Source organism: Candida margitis (assembly GCF_024628925.1).
Source record: "Candida margitis strain CBS 14175 chromosome Unknown scaffold1, whole genome shotgun sequence".
Lineage (NCBI taxonomy): Eukaryota > Fungi > Ascomycota > Pichiomycetes > Serinales > Debaryomycetaceae > Lodderomyces > Lodderomyces margitis.
The window spans coordinates 616,420-631,095 of NW_026261901.1; the positions used below are offsets into that span (position 1 = coordinate 616,420).

Genomic DNA, 14,676 nt, shown 5'->3' on the forward strand with positions numbered 1-14,676 from the left:
AAGGGGACTCCGAGATCAAAACAAAGTCAGACAAGGTTTTGGAAGAATGTTTGGTAAAGAGAAAAAAAAAAATAAACAAAAGAATATTGAGTGTCGTGGTATTTTGAGTTGCGTCAAGTGAGGGTATTTGATTTCTCGACATTGAAATTAATGACATTCGCTACCGACTCATTGACGCTGAGACATTTACAGTTTAGTACAGATATTGACGTATATTAACAAGAATTAGGACCATAATATTTTGCTAGGCATCGGATGAGTATAGCAAGAATAATAACAGGGAAGCATTTTGTTTTGCTCGTCTGCAGCTTCACTTTAACTTTTTCAAACACTTTGTTTTTTTTTTTCTTCATTTTTTGCAATAATTTTAGCTAAATTACTAGTCATATGATCATAGAAAATTAAATGGAACTACAAATTAGCTAATGTTTAACATTGTTAATACAACTATTACACTACATAGTTTTAATCATGAAATACATACAAAATGCTTATCTATTCTGGCTTCATCTACAAAAATCAGTTTCATCATCAGTTGAGAAGTGAGGTTTATTAGTTTCAATATATATCACGTGACAAGCACGTATATGTGATGGAAATAAAAAATTAATTTGTGTGGCGCGGATTTAAGCAATTTAATAAAAAATAAAAAAAAAATAAAAATAAAAATAAAAAGAAAAATAAAAAGAAAACCAGGAGCGGATAAAAAGATAGAAGGGGAAAGAAGGAGAAGAAAAAACTTACAAACTTAAAAACTTAAAAGCTTAAAATTAAAAACTTAAAATTAAAAACTTAAAATTAATAATAATAAAAGTAATAATAATAAAAGTAAGGCTAACCATCTATCCGTGCCGCACTTTTTGTCAACTTAGGTTTCATTTTATAAATTGACATATATTTTGTTTGACCTCCCCCTACTTCTCTTTTTTTTTTATTTTTATTTCTTTAATATTTATTTTTTGCAAAGTCAATTCTACACAAGACTATTCATAATAATGTCATTGCCTGAACCTAGAATCACCTATAAAGCTTATGCTTACAAGAATGGTAACAGTCCTATTGAGATTGTCACTGAAACCATTGACTTGGTTAAAAACCCCCTGGGTCAAGGATACATTGCTCCTCCTGGACAAATTTTACTCAAGATCAATTACGCTTCGTTAAACCCGGTTGATTACAAGTTGTATAAAATTAAACCATCATTTTTGAGTCTCATCAACTCAAAGCAAGGGTTTGGCCGTGATTTTGCTGGTCAAGTTTTGTCAATTGGTCAGGGAACAAACACTACTGTCAAGGTTGGGGATTATGCTGAAGGTATATATACTCCTATGGTTGGTAAGGGATCTGTTGCTGAGTACTTGTTGGTTGATCCTAAGAAATCACCCATTACCTCTAAACCAGCCAACATTAACGTGGCTGAAGCTTCTGCATTCCCATTAGTGTTGGGAACAGCTTTGCAAATGTGTTCCAGGGGTGGCATTAAATTCGCCAACAGTAAAGTGTTGGTGATTGGTGCTGGAACTTCAGTTGGTAGATATGCTGTTCAATTGGCCAGAAATGGCGGTGCAAAAGAAGTTGTAACTACAAATTCAGCAAGAACTTCAGAATTAATTGAAAGCTTGGGGGCTACTTCACAAATTGATTATAGAAAAAACCCCAATTTATTAAATCCAACTTTGGAAAGTGTCAAAACTTCAGGTCCATTTGATTACATTATTGATTGTTGGGGTGGAAGTGACTTGTTCCCCCAAATCAATACCATTTTAACAAAGGGGGGTGTATACAATACCATTGTTGGTGATGCACCAGGAACCGGTTTGGCTGCATTGATTGGAAGTGTCAAGTCAATTACAAGAACAATTCGTTCAAAATTGGGCTTGTTGGGCTACACCTATGAATTGATGTTGTTGGATAACACTGCAGGGTGGATTGATGAAGCTAGAGATTTAGTAGGCGAGGGTCACTTGAAAATCTTTATTGATAAGATTTATCCCTTCACTGAATTGAATGAAGCCATTGAGAAGTTGGAAAGTGGTACAGCTCAAGGAAAAATTGTATTGGAAGTTGCTAAACCTACTACTTCTACTTCTACTTCTTCAGGTGCTGGCTCTGTAGATGGATCTAGTAACAATCCATTTCAATAATTTATATAATTGAAAGAGAAAAAAAAAAAACAGTGCTAAATTTGACAGATGTTTCTTTCTACACTCTTTTTTGTAATTTGTTTTCCCCTCTTTATATAGTAAAATTATACATTCTCATTCTTTGTCATACTCGTAAATTCATTTTTATTCATGTAAGTTTGATAAATATAAACTACTCCTCTCTTCATAACCGGTTCGGGAAAGCTAATACCCCATTTTTTTTTTAATTATTTCAATTTAAATAATCATAAATCATTTGCGTATCCCATCTTTTCGTTATATTCGTTTCCAAACAACCAACAACAATATCATAAATTTTAGTAAACTCGGGAAATGCTTCACTCAGCTTATACATTTTCCAATCATCATGCAACTTGTTCAACTCTTCTTTTCTTTTTATATCAACCATTGAGGGCGATTGCAACATCAATGCCGCCGGTATACTCTCCTCTTCCCCTTCTTCTTCTTTGCCTTCTCGCTTTCCTTCGTCAATCTTATCCAAGGACTCTTTTGAACCCTTGCCACTTTGGGAAGCACCTTTGCTCTGTCTCTCCTCCTTCAATACCCATTCCAATAGGCACGCCTTTTTCAACTCAGCTTTGTTATACTTGCCTGCAGTAATCATGGCTCTTAATCGTGGCTCATATTGATGTTGGAACGGTAGCTTACCCACACACATGGCATAAATTAAAACACCCAAAGCCCATATATCGGCCAGCGGACCCAATGGTGGTGGGCTTGGTTGTAACAATTCTGGAGATGCATATGGCAACGAACCAATATGCGAGTGAGGTAACTCAGAACCAACGCCCCCATTATCCCCTTGGTGATTGTTCCCACTATCATTGTTTGCTTGCGTAGATAACCATTTTTTGCTGAATTCAAAAAAGTCGTTGTTGCTATTATTACGTTCTGTTTGATTTAGCTTGTGATCAGATGTCGTTGGTGATATACCATCAGACGTCACCGGTGTTAAATGGACTGATTGTATAGATGGGCCATGGGTCTTGAAAAAATTTGATATTCCAATTCGAGAATCGTCATTTACTAGAAAGTCCAATGTTCTGGCATTGGCGCCGTCACCACCACCAGGGTACGGCTTTCGATTTTCTGTATTTGATGACTTGCTTCTAATCATCAATGCATCCATATCATCATCTTTGTCATCTTCAGGCGATAACGTCTGCGATGATGAATTGGGTGGAGATGTTCTTCTTTTGCTTAACTTGGGAGAATGCTTCATAGAATTCCTTCTGCTAATTCGCATACTGTAAATTCTCGCCATTCCAAAATCACACAAGATCATCTTACAATGTTGATCTAGATCTCTTCTCACCAACACATTTTCCAATTTGATATCTCCATGAACAATTCCCTTTTCTTCATGCATGTATAACAAAGCAGTAACTATTTGTTTACTGTAATCAATAATGTCGTTCAATCTTTGCCTTTGTTTTGCAATCAGAAAATTAATTGGACCCGAATGGGTGAGAAGCCCACTATTGAATTGACCCCACATTGTAACTACATCAAACAACGTTCCGCCTTCAATTCTATCCATTAGACAGAATATCGTGTCTTCAGTTTCACAATGATCAATCAAGGGAAGAATATTTTCATGATGCAACTGCTTCCAAATGGAAATTTCCTTTTTGAATACTTCCAACACCTTTGTATTGGTAGTTAGATTTGGCATATCGACTCGAGAATTTCTCCTGCTTCCAGGACGACTAAAGTCAAAATCTCGAGTTGACTTGACAATCTTCATAGCTCTAATGTTTCCTTTCTTGTCCACGCACTCTCTTATCGTACCCCAAGCACCATATCCAATACATTTTCCCAACTCATGATCCAACACTATAGCTCCTCGCTCATCAACGTTGTATTTCTGATTCATTTCCTGCAATTTCTTGATGTCAGTGGTTGATGCTTTGGCTAGGAGTCTACCAGCCAAGGTGTTTACACTCCCAACTCGTTGCTTCTTGGTAAAACTATTATCATTTGATCCAAAGCCTCCATCACTCTTTGGAGTCTTATTGGACCCAAAAGATCCAAACCCACCATTCATATAATTTTTAGCAAATAATGAAAATTGGGAATAATCAACGCTTTCGGAAAAGTTTCGCACAACCTTTTTACGTTGGGAATAAGGCATTTCATTGAAATTAGGAGGTAAGCTGTTTAAAATTGTTTCAAAATTGACATCTCCGCCGCCGGACTGAGAGTTCAGCGCTGTGGATGACGCTTTTTGCTTCTTTGACCTTCTCATCTGTAATCCAGTTTCAGACTTTTCTCGCTTGGGGCTATGACTAGGTGTTTCTACTTGTTCAGCAAGTTGTTTAAGCTTCAAAGCTTCAGTGTCTTTTGGACCTATAGATTGACTTTCATGTATAGGTCTCTTCATCTTCATATAGTCATGTAACTTTGAATATGATAGTTTCGAAGGTAATTGACTATTGTGCCGTATTGGCTGTGGGGCAACCTGTGCATGCAAAAGGTTCAAGTCCAAGTATGATGCATTGTTACTTCTAGGTGTGTTTGACTGCGTTGTATAAGCACTCATGGTACTGGTGGTGGTGCGGGTTCGTGCCAAGTCTAAATCGGAATTGTTGTTCCATTTGTAAACCATATCAGAAAAGTCTAACCCTGGAATATATTCGTCTTCTAGGCCCCGAGTATAATTCATCACATCTATGCTACTGTCATGTGAAAGTGAATGCAATTTATTACTACCACGGTTGTTATCTTCATTATCATCATCATGTTGTCGTTGAAGCTCATTTGAATCTTGTGTCACAGTCTGTGGCCGTATTGTTCCATCTTGGTAAATACGATGACCAGTTTCCAGATCAAAGTTGTTCTTTTCAGTTTCAGAAAATCCTCTTGATCGTCTAAACTCGCTTTTGTTGAAATCTGTTGTAGGAGGCTTTATTTCTTGTTTGCCAAATGGTCCTGCAACACTTGCGTGGCGTGTTTTCAGATAATCCAAGCCAGATTTATGAGGGTGGTGCTGCTGGTGGTGTGGCTGCAGTATACCATGTGGATGATGATGGTTGTTATATGTTTGCAGTTGTTGCAGTTGTTGCAGTTGTTGTTGCAACTCCCCCTCGGTTACCTGTGAATTTTGCTTCTTAGCTGAATTATCACTGTTGCCAATATGGAATTTTGAATCATCAATTAGATTTACCGTTGAAACTTTTGGCTGGGACTTTAATGGGATTTCCATTAATGTAGAAGCTATGCTATAAGGGGGGATATTACGAGGTGAATAATATTAAAAAAAAAAAAAAGAAAAATGACTGATGTGGTGCAAGTGCTGTATGTGGTTATAAGTTCTGACTGACTAAAATTCAGATACACGGAGCTGTTTAGATTGTAATGAATGCAATATTGATATGATGTTACTTATAACTGCCACAATTAATATTATATATTACTATTATAAGTATATATTGCAGTTGATGGGATATTTTTCTTACTTAAACTGGATGGATGATGATTGAGTGGTTGGATGATGATGATTCATATGCACACTCACTTCTCTCCTTTGTTTTTTTTTTCTTCTTTGTTTTTTTTTTTTCTGTCTTCATTGTTTCACAAAAATAAGAAAGAAACAAAGAAGAAGTAAAAATAAAAAGAGGAGATGTGGCCTCATGTCGTGTCATAACAATAGCAATCATGACACATGACCCAATTAATGTATGACTATAATTAATTCCCCACAGTTGTACAAGAGACAAAGACTTTGTTTCTTTAATCTGTTGTAATACTGATATGACAATTATACGGCTGATACTTTTAGAGATTATAAGTATACACGATTCACTTGGGTGAAAAGCTAAGGAGTCCAATATTTATTCATACGTGTTTTGTATATACAACAGTGCGACCCGGAAAACCCCGAAAATCTGCCCCACTACACCCCACCACATCCCCCCACTCCCGCCTTTTCTTCATCTCTGCTTTACAGTTGTTTTGACATAATCAATGCATTCAAGAATGGATCATTTAACAACTCACTAGCATGTGGACGCTTTGAATAATGCAATTCAAACGTCTTTTCCAAAAATGATCTCGCCTCTTCAGTACACCATTCAGGTATTGTTGGGGGTACATGATTTCCAATTTTAAACAATGCTTGCATTTGACTCAATTCAGGATATGGGTGTTTCCCGGTAAACATTTCGACAATTAAACTACCCACAGACCAAATATCCGCCTTTTTGGTGTACGTAGTTTGTTTAACCACCTCTGGTGCCATCCAAAACACTGAACCTTGCAACGATGCTCTCTTGCCATTCTTTTTCAAATTTTCATCTTCTTCATCAATAGTGCTAACTTTTTTGGATATTCCAAAATCACCGATTTTAACTGTTCCTTTTATATCAATTAGAATATTGGCCCCCTTGATGTCACGATGAATAATATCTTCTCCATGAAGATAATTCAATCCAATCAATACTTGTCTAATGAAATTACGTATCAATGGTTCTTCAAATGGTCCATATGAGTTCAACATTGTTTGTACCGAGCCACCAGGGACATATTCAAGGAATATATTGAGGTAATTCTCATCACTTGAACTGCCAAAGTACCGTACTATATTTTCATGGTTCAAATCTTTCAACAACAACATTTCTCTTTCCTGATCAGCAATCTTTTGCAGAATGGGGGTAGGCGTTGATGTATCCTTTTGTGGTAGAGGAGGAGGTGCAGGATAATTTGGATCTTGCGGCTGTTGAGAGCCAGCTGAAACTGGGGTAGTTATTCTTGACGGTGTCTCAGAGACATCATCTCTGTAAACATGTTTACTCTCTTGTGGCTGGTGATGATTATGGTGTTGAGATCTCTCTTTGTTTTCAATAGCATTGACCTTTTGCGTCAGTTTCTGTTGCTGTTCTATCAATTTGAGCTTATTGTTATGTAGAGGTATCTGCTTAACTGCCATCAATTCACCTGTAAATGGATTCATACCAAGATAAACGGTTCCAAAACTTCCAGACCCAATCTTTGCACCTTTAAGCCAATTGGCTGGGACCCCATTTTCAAATCCATTAGTTTCCAATTCTTCAGCAATGATGGCATCATCGTCAAGACCTTCTAGCTCGTCGTCAGACATATGGGCATCCAATAGTTGTATAGTTGAGTGACGACGATCTTCAAATCCATTTCCTGTGCCACCACCTTCAAGATCCATATCTGGAGAACAGTAGGATATCCTATGCAATGCAGTACCATTGGTGGTACTAAGCATCGAACGGGCATCTTGATTATGCGAGTCTACTCGTGAAATTTGCGGATTCATAGGAGGCGACCCAACGGCACCAACACCGGCCACGCCCCCAAATCCCAAATGTTGGTGTTGGTTCTGAAATTGACTTGATGGTTTACTAAACATACTGGCTGTGTCACTGGTCACAACTGCTTCATCAATTGCTGATATGTTGTTTACCATTATATCACCAACAGTGCGATGATAGGCATGTTCTCTTCTCAACCCACCAAGTCCAATCCCACTATTTCCAAAGCCAGATTGGTCACCTGAAGATATACTCATTGCGCGGTGGGATAATAAGCCTGTAGAATTACTCATCATAGAGGCTCTAGGATTTAATGCCACTGAACTGGAAGAGAATGTACCTACTGGTAAATTTAGTCTTCTGCTCAACCTCACACTGTGTCTTACTGAATTTCGTACTGTTTTTTCCAAGTCCCTTTGTTTTGTATCGGGGAAATATTCAGCTAGGTTCGACGAAATCAATTCACTAGGAGGCCTTTGACCGAAAAAGTTTCTCATATTCGTTCTTGGATTTACAGCATCGTCAGACAGTAAAGCACCTCCTTGTTCCTGTGCCGTACTATTTCTGCTTGTGCCTTCATACTTTTGCATGATTAAGTTCGAGGTTTCAATAGCTGCCTTGGTTGGCGTTTCCCCCTTGGGGACCAAAATTATCCGATGCTTTTCCATTCGATCTGGCGAGTAACAAATGGTAACCAACTCAACATCGTACAACAATACAACTGAGGATTTATCACCATGTACATCTTTGCTCTTATTATCGTTATATGGTGAATGAATATAAGTGTCAAATTGAGTCGTATGTGATTTGAATCCCAATTTCTTGGCAATCTTCCTTTTGATAGCTTGTGCATTGAAACAACCAGTAATATTGACACGTTTAATACTTCCATCCTGCAAAATGAATGTGATTGTCTTTTTAGAGTCCTTATTAGGAGTCAAGGGTTGCTGCAGTTGCAGTTGTAGTTGCAGTTGCAGCAGCAGGAGTGGTAACTGTTGCTGGCTCAAAGTATTCAAGTTGGCACTGCTCAATTGTGGTAGAGTTCCCTCACTATTTGGTCCTGGTAGATTGGCTGAACTTAAGTTGTAAACATCATTTCCAGTTGTTGGCGTAGAAGTGGTGACAATATCCAAATTTAATCGTTTGTATAACTCTCCAATATCGATGTATTCTTTCAAATTGTCTACTCTCAATGCATTTATAGCTATTTCTAACCGCAAGCGGTCTCCTAACTTATTGACGCCAATTTCTTTCAAACTAAAAGAGTCCAATTCCGGTAGGAGGTCAGTGGTAATACCATTATCGATAAATTTTTGTAGTAGGTGCTGGCAATTTGACTTGGCTAACCATGTCTTCAACTCTTTGATGTCATTTTTCTCAGTCCCATGAATCAGTTCGTCGTTTGAGTCTATGATTGGTGTGCTCATTGTTCCAGCAAGATGTATGGATTTTTTTTTTAGTTAATGGTCGTTGTTTAGTAGATCTGATGCTTTCTTAGTAACTGTGATAACATATTGCTGATAACTTAAATCAGTTTCTGCAAAATTATGACGCGAGGTAAACGTATTGGTCATTGGTATCGCAAAATCAAATTTTTTTTTTTTCGTTTGTTTCAACGATGAATGTTTTAATTTCTGTAATCTACTATTATTGTGTTCATATCCACAATTTTTGCAATCTAGATTTACTACATCAGACGAGAATAGACACCACTAACTCAAGTGGTCTTTCAAATACAAAACCATCATTCTACATTCTCTAGATTTATAATACCTCTTCGCAAGAGGACCACATTGTTACTAATTCCATGCATAGCATCTAGTCTAGTCCCAATTTCCAACTGTACCCCCAAACACCAAGATCTGCTCGTCAATCTTTTCGTCGGGTTCATTTTCAGCCCTCTTCCAGGATTTAATCTCTCCCTTAGCTGTATTAAACACATACGTTCTCATTCTTCTTTCATATCCACTACAGCCATAGCCACCCAATCCGACTCCTCCAGCATAGCACAACCATATTTGATTTTCTTCTGTAGGAGACGATTGACGTTTATCCAACAAACAAAAGTCATTACAATGATCATGTCCAATGCTAATAGCTTTAACACCGATTTCTTGGAATGCATCACGGGCACCCGAATTATACAAAGGAGAACCGCTTTCTTCTCTATGCCCACCAACCAATGTCTCTGTTGTGTTTTTGAACTCAGGTACAGGAATATGGAAAAACGCCATTGATAAATGTTTTTTGTTTGTTGTTTTGCCATTCTGCTCCACTTTTTCTTTTTCAAATTCCGCAACTCCACCCTTGATTGCTTTGGCTTGCTCTTTCATGTACTCCAACTGATTTTCTTTGATCCAATCGTAGCCGGGATACTCCTGTTTATTTTGACTATAGTCATGCGAATCAACAAAGTAGAGAGCCAAAGCCACTGACGAGTTTGATTTACCTTGTACTGTGGTGACATAATTTCCATACCCATCAATTGATTCGGGTCCAACAACACCGACACTGTAGGGAAGATCAGCAAACAACTGCATCAACTCTTTGGCTGCTAATGACCCTTCGGCGTCGTGATTTCCCAATACGGCAGCAAACGGTATTTTACGTTCAATAAAAGGGCTATAAGCTTTCAATGCAGCAGTCTCTGAATCAGGAGCAGTTAAGCCAAATATTTGGTCCCCGGTTAATACAACCAAGTCTGGTTGTTCAATGTCAAGAACTTTATTCACAAATTCCAATGTCCTTGGATCAGCACGACATCCAATTGTGGACGAGGGAGGCTCGGCATTGAAACATACCCCATTACCGGTGGAGAAATGCAAATCGGCAACTTGAAGGATCTTGAACTCGTCATTCTTATTCATAACCAATGGCTTATTGTAGCGCTTTTTGTAATCGACTCTAGGTCCTCGACGATACGTTAAAAAGGCCGAGTATCCCACTAAACTGCAAACATCTTTGATCGAAGATTCGACAAAGTTCCAGTTGGGTCTCGGATCAACTGCATCCAGCCCGAATAATACATCAATTGCCGTGATTGCACCCTTGCTATCATGAGGACCGTACTTTAACCAGAGTCCATTTGAACTGTGTTCCCAACCGCTCTTGGATAATTCTTCTCTAGTCGGAATGGAGCCAACACCACCACCTTTGTTTTGTTTAGACAGAGCTTTCTGAGATAGTTCATCACTTGTCTGCAGTAGCAGCTTCAAATAGTCTTGTACAACATAAGCAGGCACTTGCAATTCCTGACTCCCCTTCACGTTAAAATCAGCCTCAGGATCCAGAGCCGCAATTTCGATAACCACCTCATCTGCTAACTGTGTCCTGTCGAGCAATTTCTGATAATTGTCACGATTAATTGTCTTAACCCACAATATTTCCCTTCTGAACCATGATAATCCTAGACACAAGTCCTTGTCCAATCTAGTCCAACCTCCGTCATACTCAGTCAAGTCACCAAATTTTCCATCGCCACTGCTGGGTTTTCCACAGTCGGGTTTTCTGTAGTTGTAAGCTAAACAGCTATTTATCGAGATATCGAGAATATAGGGATCGTCCGATTCTTGGAGAATTGTTGATGAGGAATTATTAAACACACTGTCTGAATTAATAATTCGGTAATGATGAGCAAGAAATAGTAGGTTAATTGCCATAGTAATCGTCAGGAAAAAGAAAAACATCCTATAGGGGTGCCCCCTAAAGCTCAAGTTCTTTAAAAACAACATTGGGCTTTGTACAGTTAGGACTGGTGGGATCTTCGTGATAAGAACGGTGGATGAAACTGGCAGATTTTAAAAATGCTTGCTATCGAACTGCGCGCGATAAGAGGCGATAATGGGGATTTTAAACTGTGTACTGCACAAAAACACCCCACGTTCCTTTTACCATTGACCAAACTTGGCAACCACCTGATATGTAGGTACTGATAGCTTCAAATAGAAGAGATAGTTGTGTTACTTCTACTTACGAGAGACTCAATACTTTGTAAATGAGAGTTGGATGTATATAAAGGTGCTTTAAACTCGTGTTTAATCCCGAGGTTGTCGTATTTAACTATAGTCTTTGCAACTTCGTCTAGAGTGGCGTCAAACGAGTTCCAGAGTGTAAAAGGAGCTACACCAGTAATAATCACTATACAATGGTAAATCTTCAGGAATATGTCTCTGCAACAACCGTCACTCTCACCAGCCACACGCACACACACTACACGACAAATCACACACAAACAATTTTGTTTATTGGAAAATTACCTATTTAACACTCACATCCTCTCATTCATCCTTCTTTGCACGAGCTTCTTCCAATTCCGCTTCCCTCTTTTTAGCCTCTGGTTCCACGTCTGGGAAAGATGCAGCATCAAATTGTTGTTTCTGATTACCTGGATCCAAAACTGCTTGGTCAAAAGCCTTTTTATCTTCCTTCTGTTCAGCTTCCTTCTCAACTTTAGGAAAGTTTTTCGGATTAGGATGAATTACCCTATGTGGTTTGTTTATTTTGGATAATGGCACCTTCTTTCCATTAATATCAACTATAATTTCATCGGCGGTCTTTCCCCCAGAAGGGTCTTTATGTTCATTTGAATTAGACATTGATGTTGTTGATGAAAATGAGGAGGCAAATGCTAATCTGTAAAGAAGATAAAGTGATATAAATAATATGAAACTGCGTAACAATCGATTCATCAAAGAACTCAAACTGGATTTAGTGTGTGTGTGTCTGTGTGTGGAATCTGGTGCGCCTTTTATATTTCTGGGGCCGTTCTAAAAATATATATATATAGAAGGGGCGTGACACAAAATCCTTAAAACAGCAAACGAAGAAATAATGATCCGATATGGTTATGTCAAAACATGATCAAATATTGACATCGAAGGTCTACTCTTAGTGTAACTACTATGGAAGAACACTCCATCTCACAGTGCTCCTTGCAATGACAACTTGAAAAGAGATATTTATGACGTATTGAAAGAAACAACTCCGAGAATTTGGATGGAGTTTCCTTTCAGAGCAATTGTTCTACATCAGATCAGTGCATATGAACTATTAAAATGCAAATTGATCGATTTATTGATTCTATATAAGTGCATCATTTTCACCTATCTGAGGAGACCCAATCTTGTTTGTCGTAACACCGCCTGTACTACTGTTCAAACCAACCTCAGGTATCAACGAAGTATGTATGTTCATGGCGTAAATTGTGATGAACATAACGATTATATGTAGCCCTAAACAATAGGCAAAAAATATCATCCGAGTGAGTCTGGTTGCCAAGACAGCCCTCGTAAGAGATATAAACAATCTCTCCAAAGGTGACAATTTCGAGTTGATTCTCTCTTGTTCTCTAATTCTAAATTGTTCCATTGGGTGCAACTTTTTTTCATAGTTACGTTGGTATTCGACATCATTACGTTCCAAATCGACATTGGGTTTGGGGTTGAGGAATTTTCTACCCGATGCTGTAGTGGTGATGTTTTTTGTTCCTGGGGTTTGAAACGAAGCCAAATAGCGACCTCTTTCATACAACTCCTCATTGTCTTGTTTTAAAGCACTTACTTGACGCTTAAGGTCATTGACCTTGTTTTGCAGCTTGCGAAGCTCGTCCTCGAGCTCATTGTTCTTTTCTCTAAATCTATCCCTTTGCTTTGTAATGATTGGTAAAATAGATGAATCATCAGATCCGTTAACACCCTTATCTCCGGTCATGCCAGAGATGATACTTCCGCTTCTCATATGCGATGGCCTCGTAAACCGGCTCATGCCAGATATCAAACTGGCATTGTCATTGAACCTATTTTGCCCATTTGCTTCTTGCAAATCAGCCAAGTCATTTTCCAATTTCTCGTTCAATTGCTTTAATGACCCTATCGTTTTCTCAGAAGTATCAACTTGCTTCTGAAGATTGTCTATTCTGGTGACTAAGTCGTGATGTTGTGACCTATACTGAGCTAGCTCTTGTGTCATGGCCTTATTTCTCTCAATCACAATCGAGTCCAATTTGACACCCTCTCCTTGGCCATTTTCACCATCCTCGTCATCATGGCCAAATTCAATTTGACGGAGTAGATGAAGTTCATGTTTGATCTCCTCATAGTCAGAAGTGTTGCTTAACTTCAGTTTCAAGTTTTTAATTTCCTGAATCATTTGGGAATTCTCTCTGTTTATAGACTCAATCTTAGTTTCATAGCTCTTTGAGGCCTCGGTCAATTGTTTCCTCACATGATCCAAATTGGCAACGAGCAAAACATTTTCACTTTCAACTTCCTGGACCTTTTTATCACATTCATTTCGTACCACTTCAGCATCATTATCGGTTTTGGATTTTGAAACCTCTCTCCTTAAATCTTCGTTCCTCTTTTCAAGTTCAAAGATTCTCTTCTTTGCCAGCTCTGAATCTCTTCTGACCATGTCAAGTTCAGCCAACACTGATGCAGAAGCTTCTTGGCTGTTTGTGTTTCTGTTTTGGTTATCCAATTGAAGCTCCGATACTTCTTTAAACGCCCTCAATTCTTCAATTTGTTTCTGCGCAGTAAGTAACTGATTCTCAAACCGTCTTTCCTTCTCTTTCCAGTTATTCTCTTTCTCATCCGAAATAGCTTTAAACTCGTTTTCTTTGGCCTTGATTCGATTGCTTAAAAGTTCAGCTGATTTCTGTTCATTGGAAAGTAATCTCTGTTTCAATTGATCATAGTCTGCCTTTTTTGCCAACTCTTCTTCCAATCTAGACACCTCTGCCCTAATATTTGCTGCATCTTTACTTTCTATTACAGAGTCTAATGACATTTCCAACAATGGCCGAGGATCAGGAGCTTCTGCAATCAATCGATACACGCCAAAGAAACAATTTTCAACATTTTTACCCTTGTTTGTAAGGCTGTCAATTTCATTCTGGTATAGCTTCAAAAGAGACTTGACCTGATCCAACTTCTCGGCATCCTCTAGTTTCTTAAACTCCTTAGTTTTCGTGGCCAAGTTCTTTCGACTCAATACAGACGATTTTTGATCTTCTTTTATTTCCAAGCCCTGTTCATCGAGCTTCTTCTGTAAGGAGGGCAAATCTATCTCCACCCATGTTTGTAACGCGTGCTCAAACACATTCGGCGTAGCTTTTATTGTAGTCTTATCGTCCGACATGGTATTCTGTGGTTGTCTTCAACTATGAGTACCTCCTCTGGTGACACGCTTGTGACAAAGAAAAAAGAACAAAAAAATAAAACCATATTAACGGC

General features: G+C 38.3%; 6 protein-coding genes across 6 annotated transcripts; 1 reads left to right on the forward strand and 5 right to left on the reverse strand. All coding sequences in view use genetic code 12, as the record gives it.

The window, feature by feature from the left end:
* Positions 1-995: 995 nt before the first annotated feature.
* YIM1 (Yim1p) lies at positions 996-2,144 on the forward strand (the record flags this gene model as incomplete). Its single annotated transcript, XM_051817213.1, has 1 exon — positions 996-2,144. One exon carries the CDS (start codon positions 996-998, stop codon positions 2,142-2,144), a length of 1,149 nt encoding a protein of 382 aa, XP_051669657.1.
* Positions 2,145-2,376: 232 nt separating this feature from the next.
* Positions 2,377-5,370, reverse strand: CANMA_004892 (protein kinase; the record flags this gene model as incomplete). The annotated part of the gene is made up of 1 exon (XM_051817214.1): positions 2,377-5,370. The coding sequence occupies one exon, from the start codon at positions 5,368-5,370 to the stop codon at positions 2,377-2,379; it is 2,994 nt and encodes a 997-aa protein (XP_051669658.1).
* Positions 5,371-6,108: 738 nt separating this feature from the next.
* STE11 (mitogen-activated protein kinase kinase kinase) lies at positions 6,109-8,871 on the reverse strand (the record flags this gene model as incomplete). Its single annotated transcript, XM_051817217.1, has 1 exon — positions 6,109-8,871. One exon carries the CDS (start codon positions 8,869-8,871, stop codon positions 6,109-6,111), a length of 2,763 nt encoding a protein of 920 aa, XP_051669659.1.
* Positions 8,872-9,267: 396 nt separating this feature from the next.
* Positions 9,268-11,103, reverse strand: CANMA_004894 (phosphoprotein phosphatase; the record flags this gene model as incomplete). The annotated part of the gene is made up of 1 exon (XM_051817218.1): positions 9,268-11,103. One exon carries the CDS (start codon positions 11,101-11,103, stop codon positions 9,268-9,270), a length of 1,836 nt encoding a protein of 611 aa, XP_051669660.1.
* A 618-nt stretch (positions 11,104-11,721) lies between these two features.
* ASR3 (Asr3p) lies at positions 11,722-12,039 on the reverse strand (the record flags this gene model as incomplete). The annotated part of the gene is made up of 1 exon (XM_051817219.1): positions 11,722-12,039. The coding sequence occupies one exon, from the start codon at positions 12,037-12,039 to the stop codon at positions 11,722-11,724; it is 318 nt and encodes a 105-aa protein (XP_051669661.1).
* Positions 12,040-12,523: 484 nt separating this feature from the next.
* CANMA_004896 (uncharacterized protein) lies at positions 12,524-14,581 on the reverse strand (the record flags this gene model as incomplete). The annotated part of the gene is made up of 1 exon (XM_051817220.1): positions 12,524-14,581. One exon carries the CDS (start codon positions 14,579-14,581, stop codon positions 12,524-12,526), a length of 2,058 nt encoding a protein of 685 aa, XP_051669662.1.
* Between the last annotated feature and the right edge of the window lie 95 nt (positions 14,582-14,676).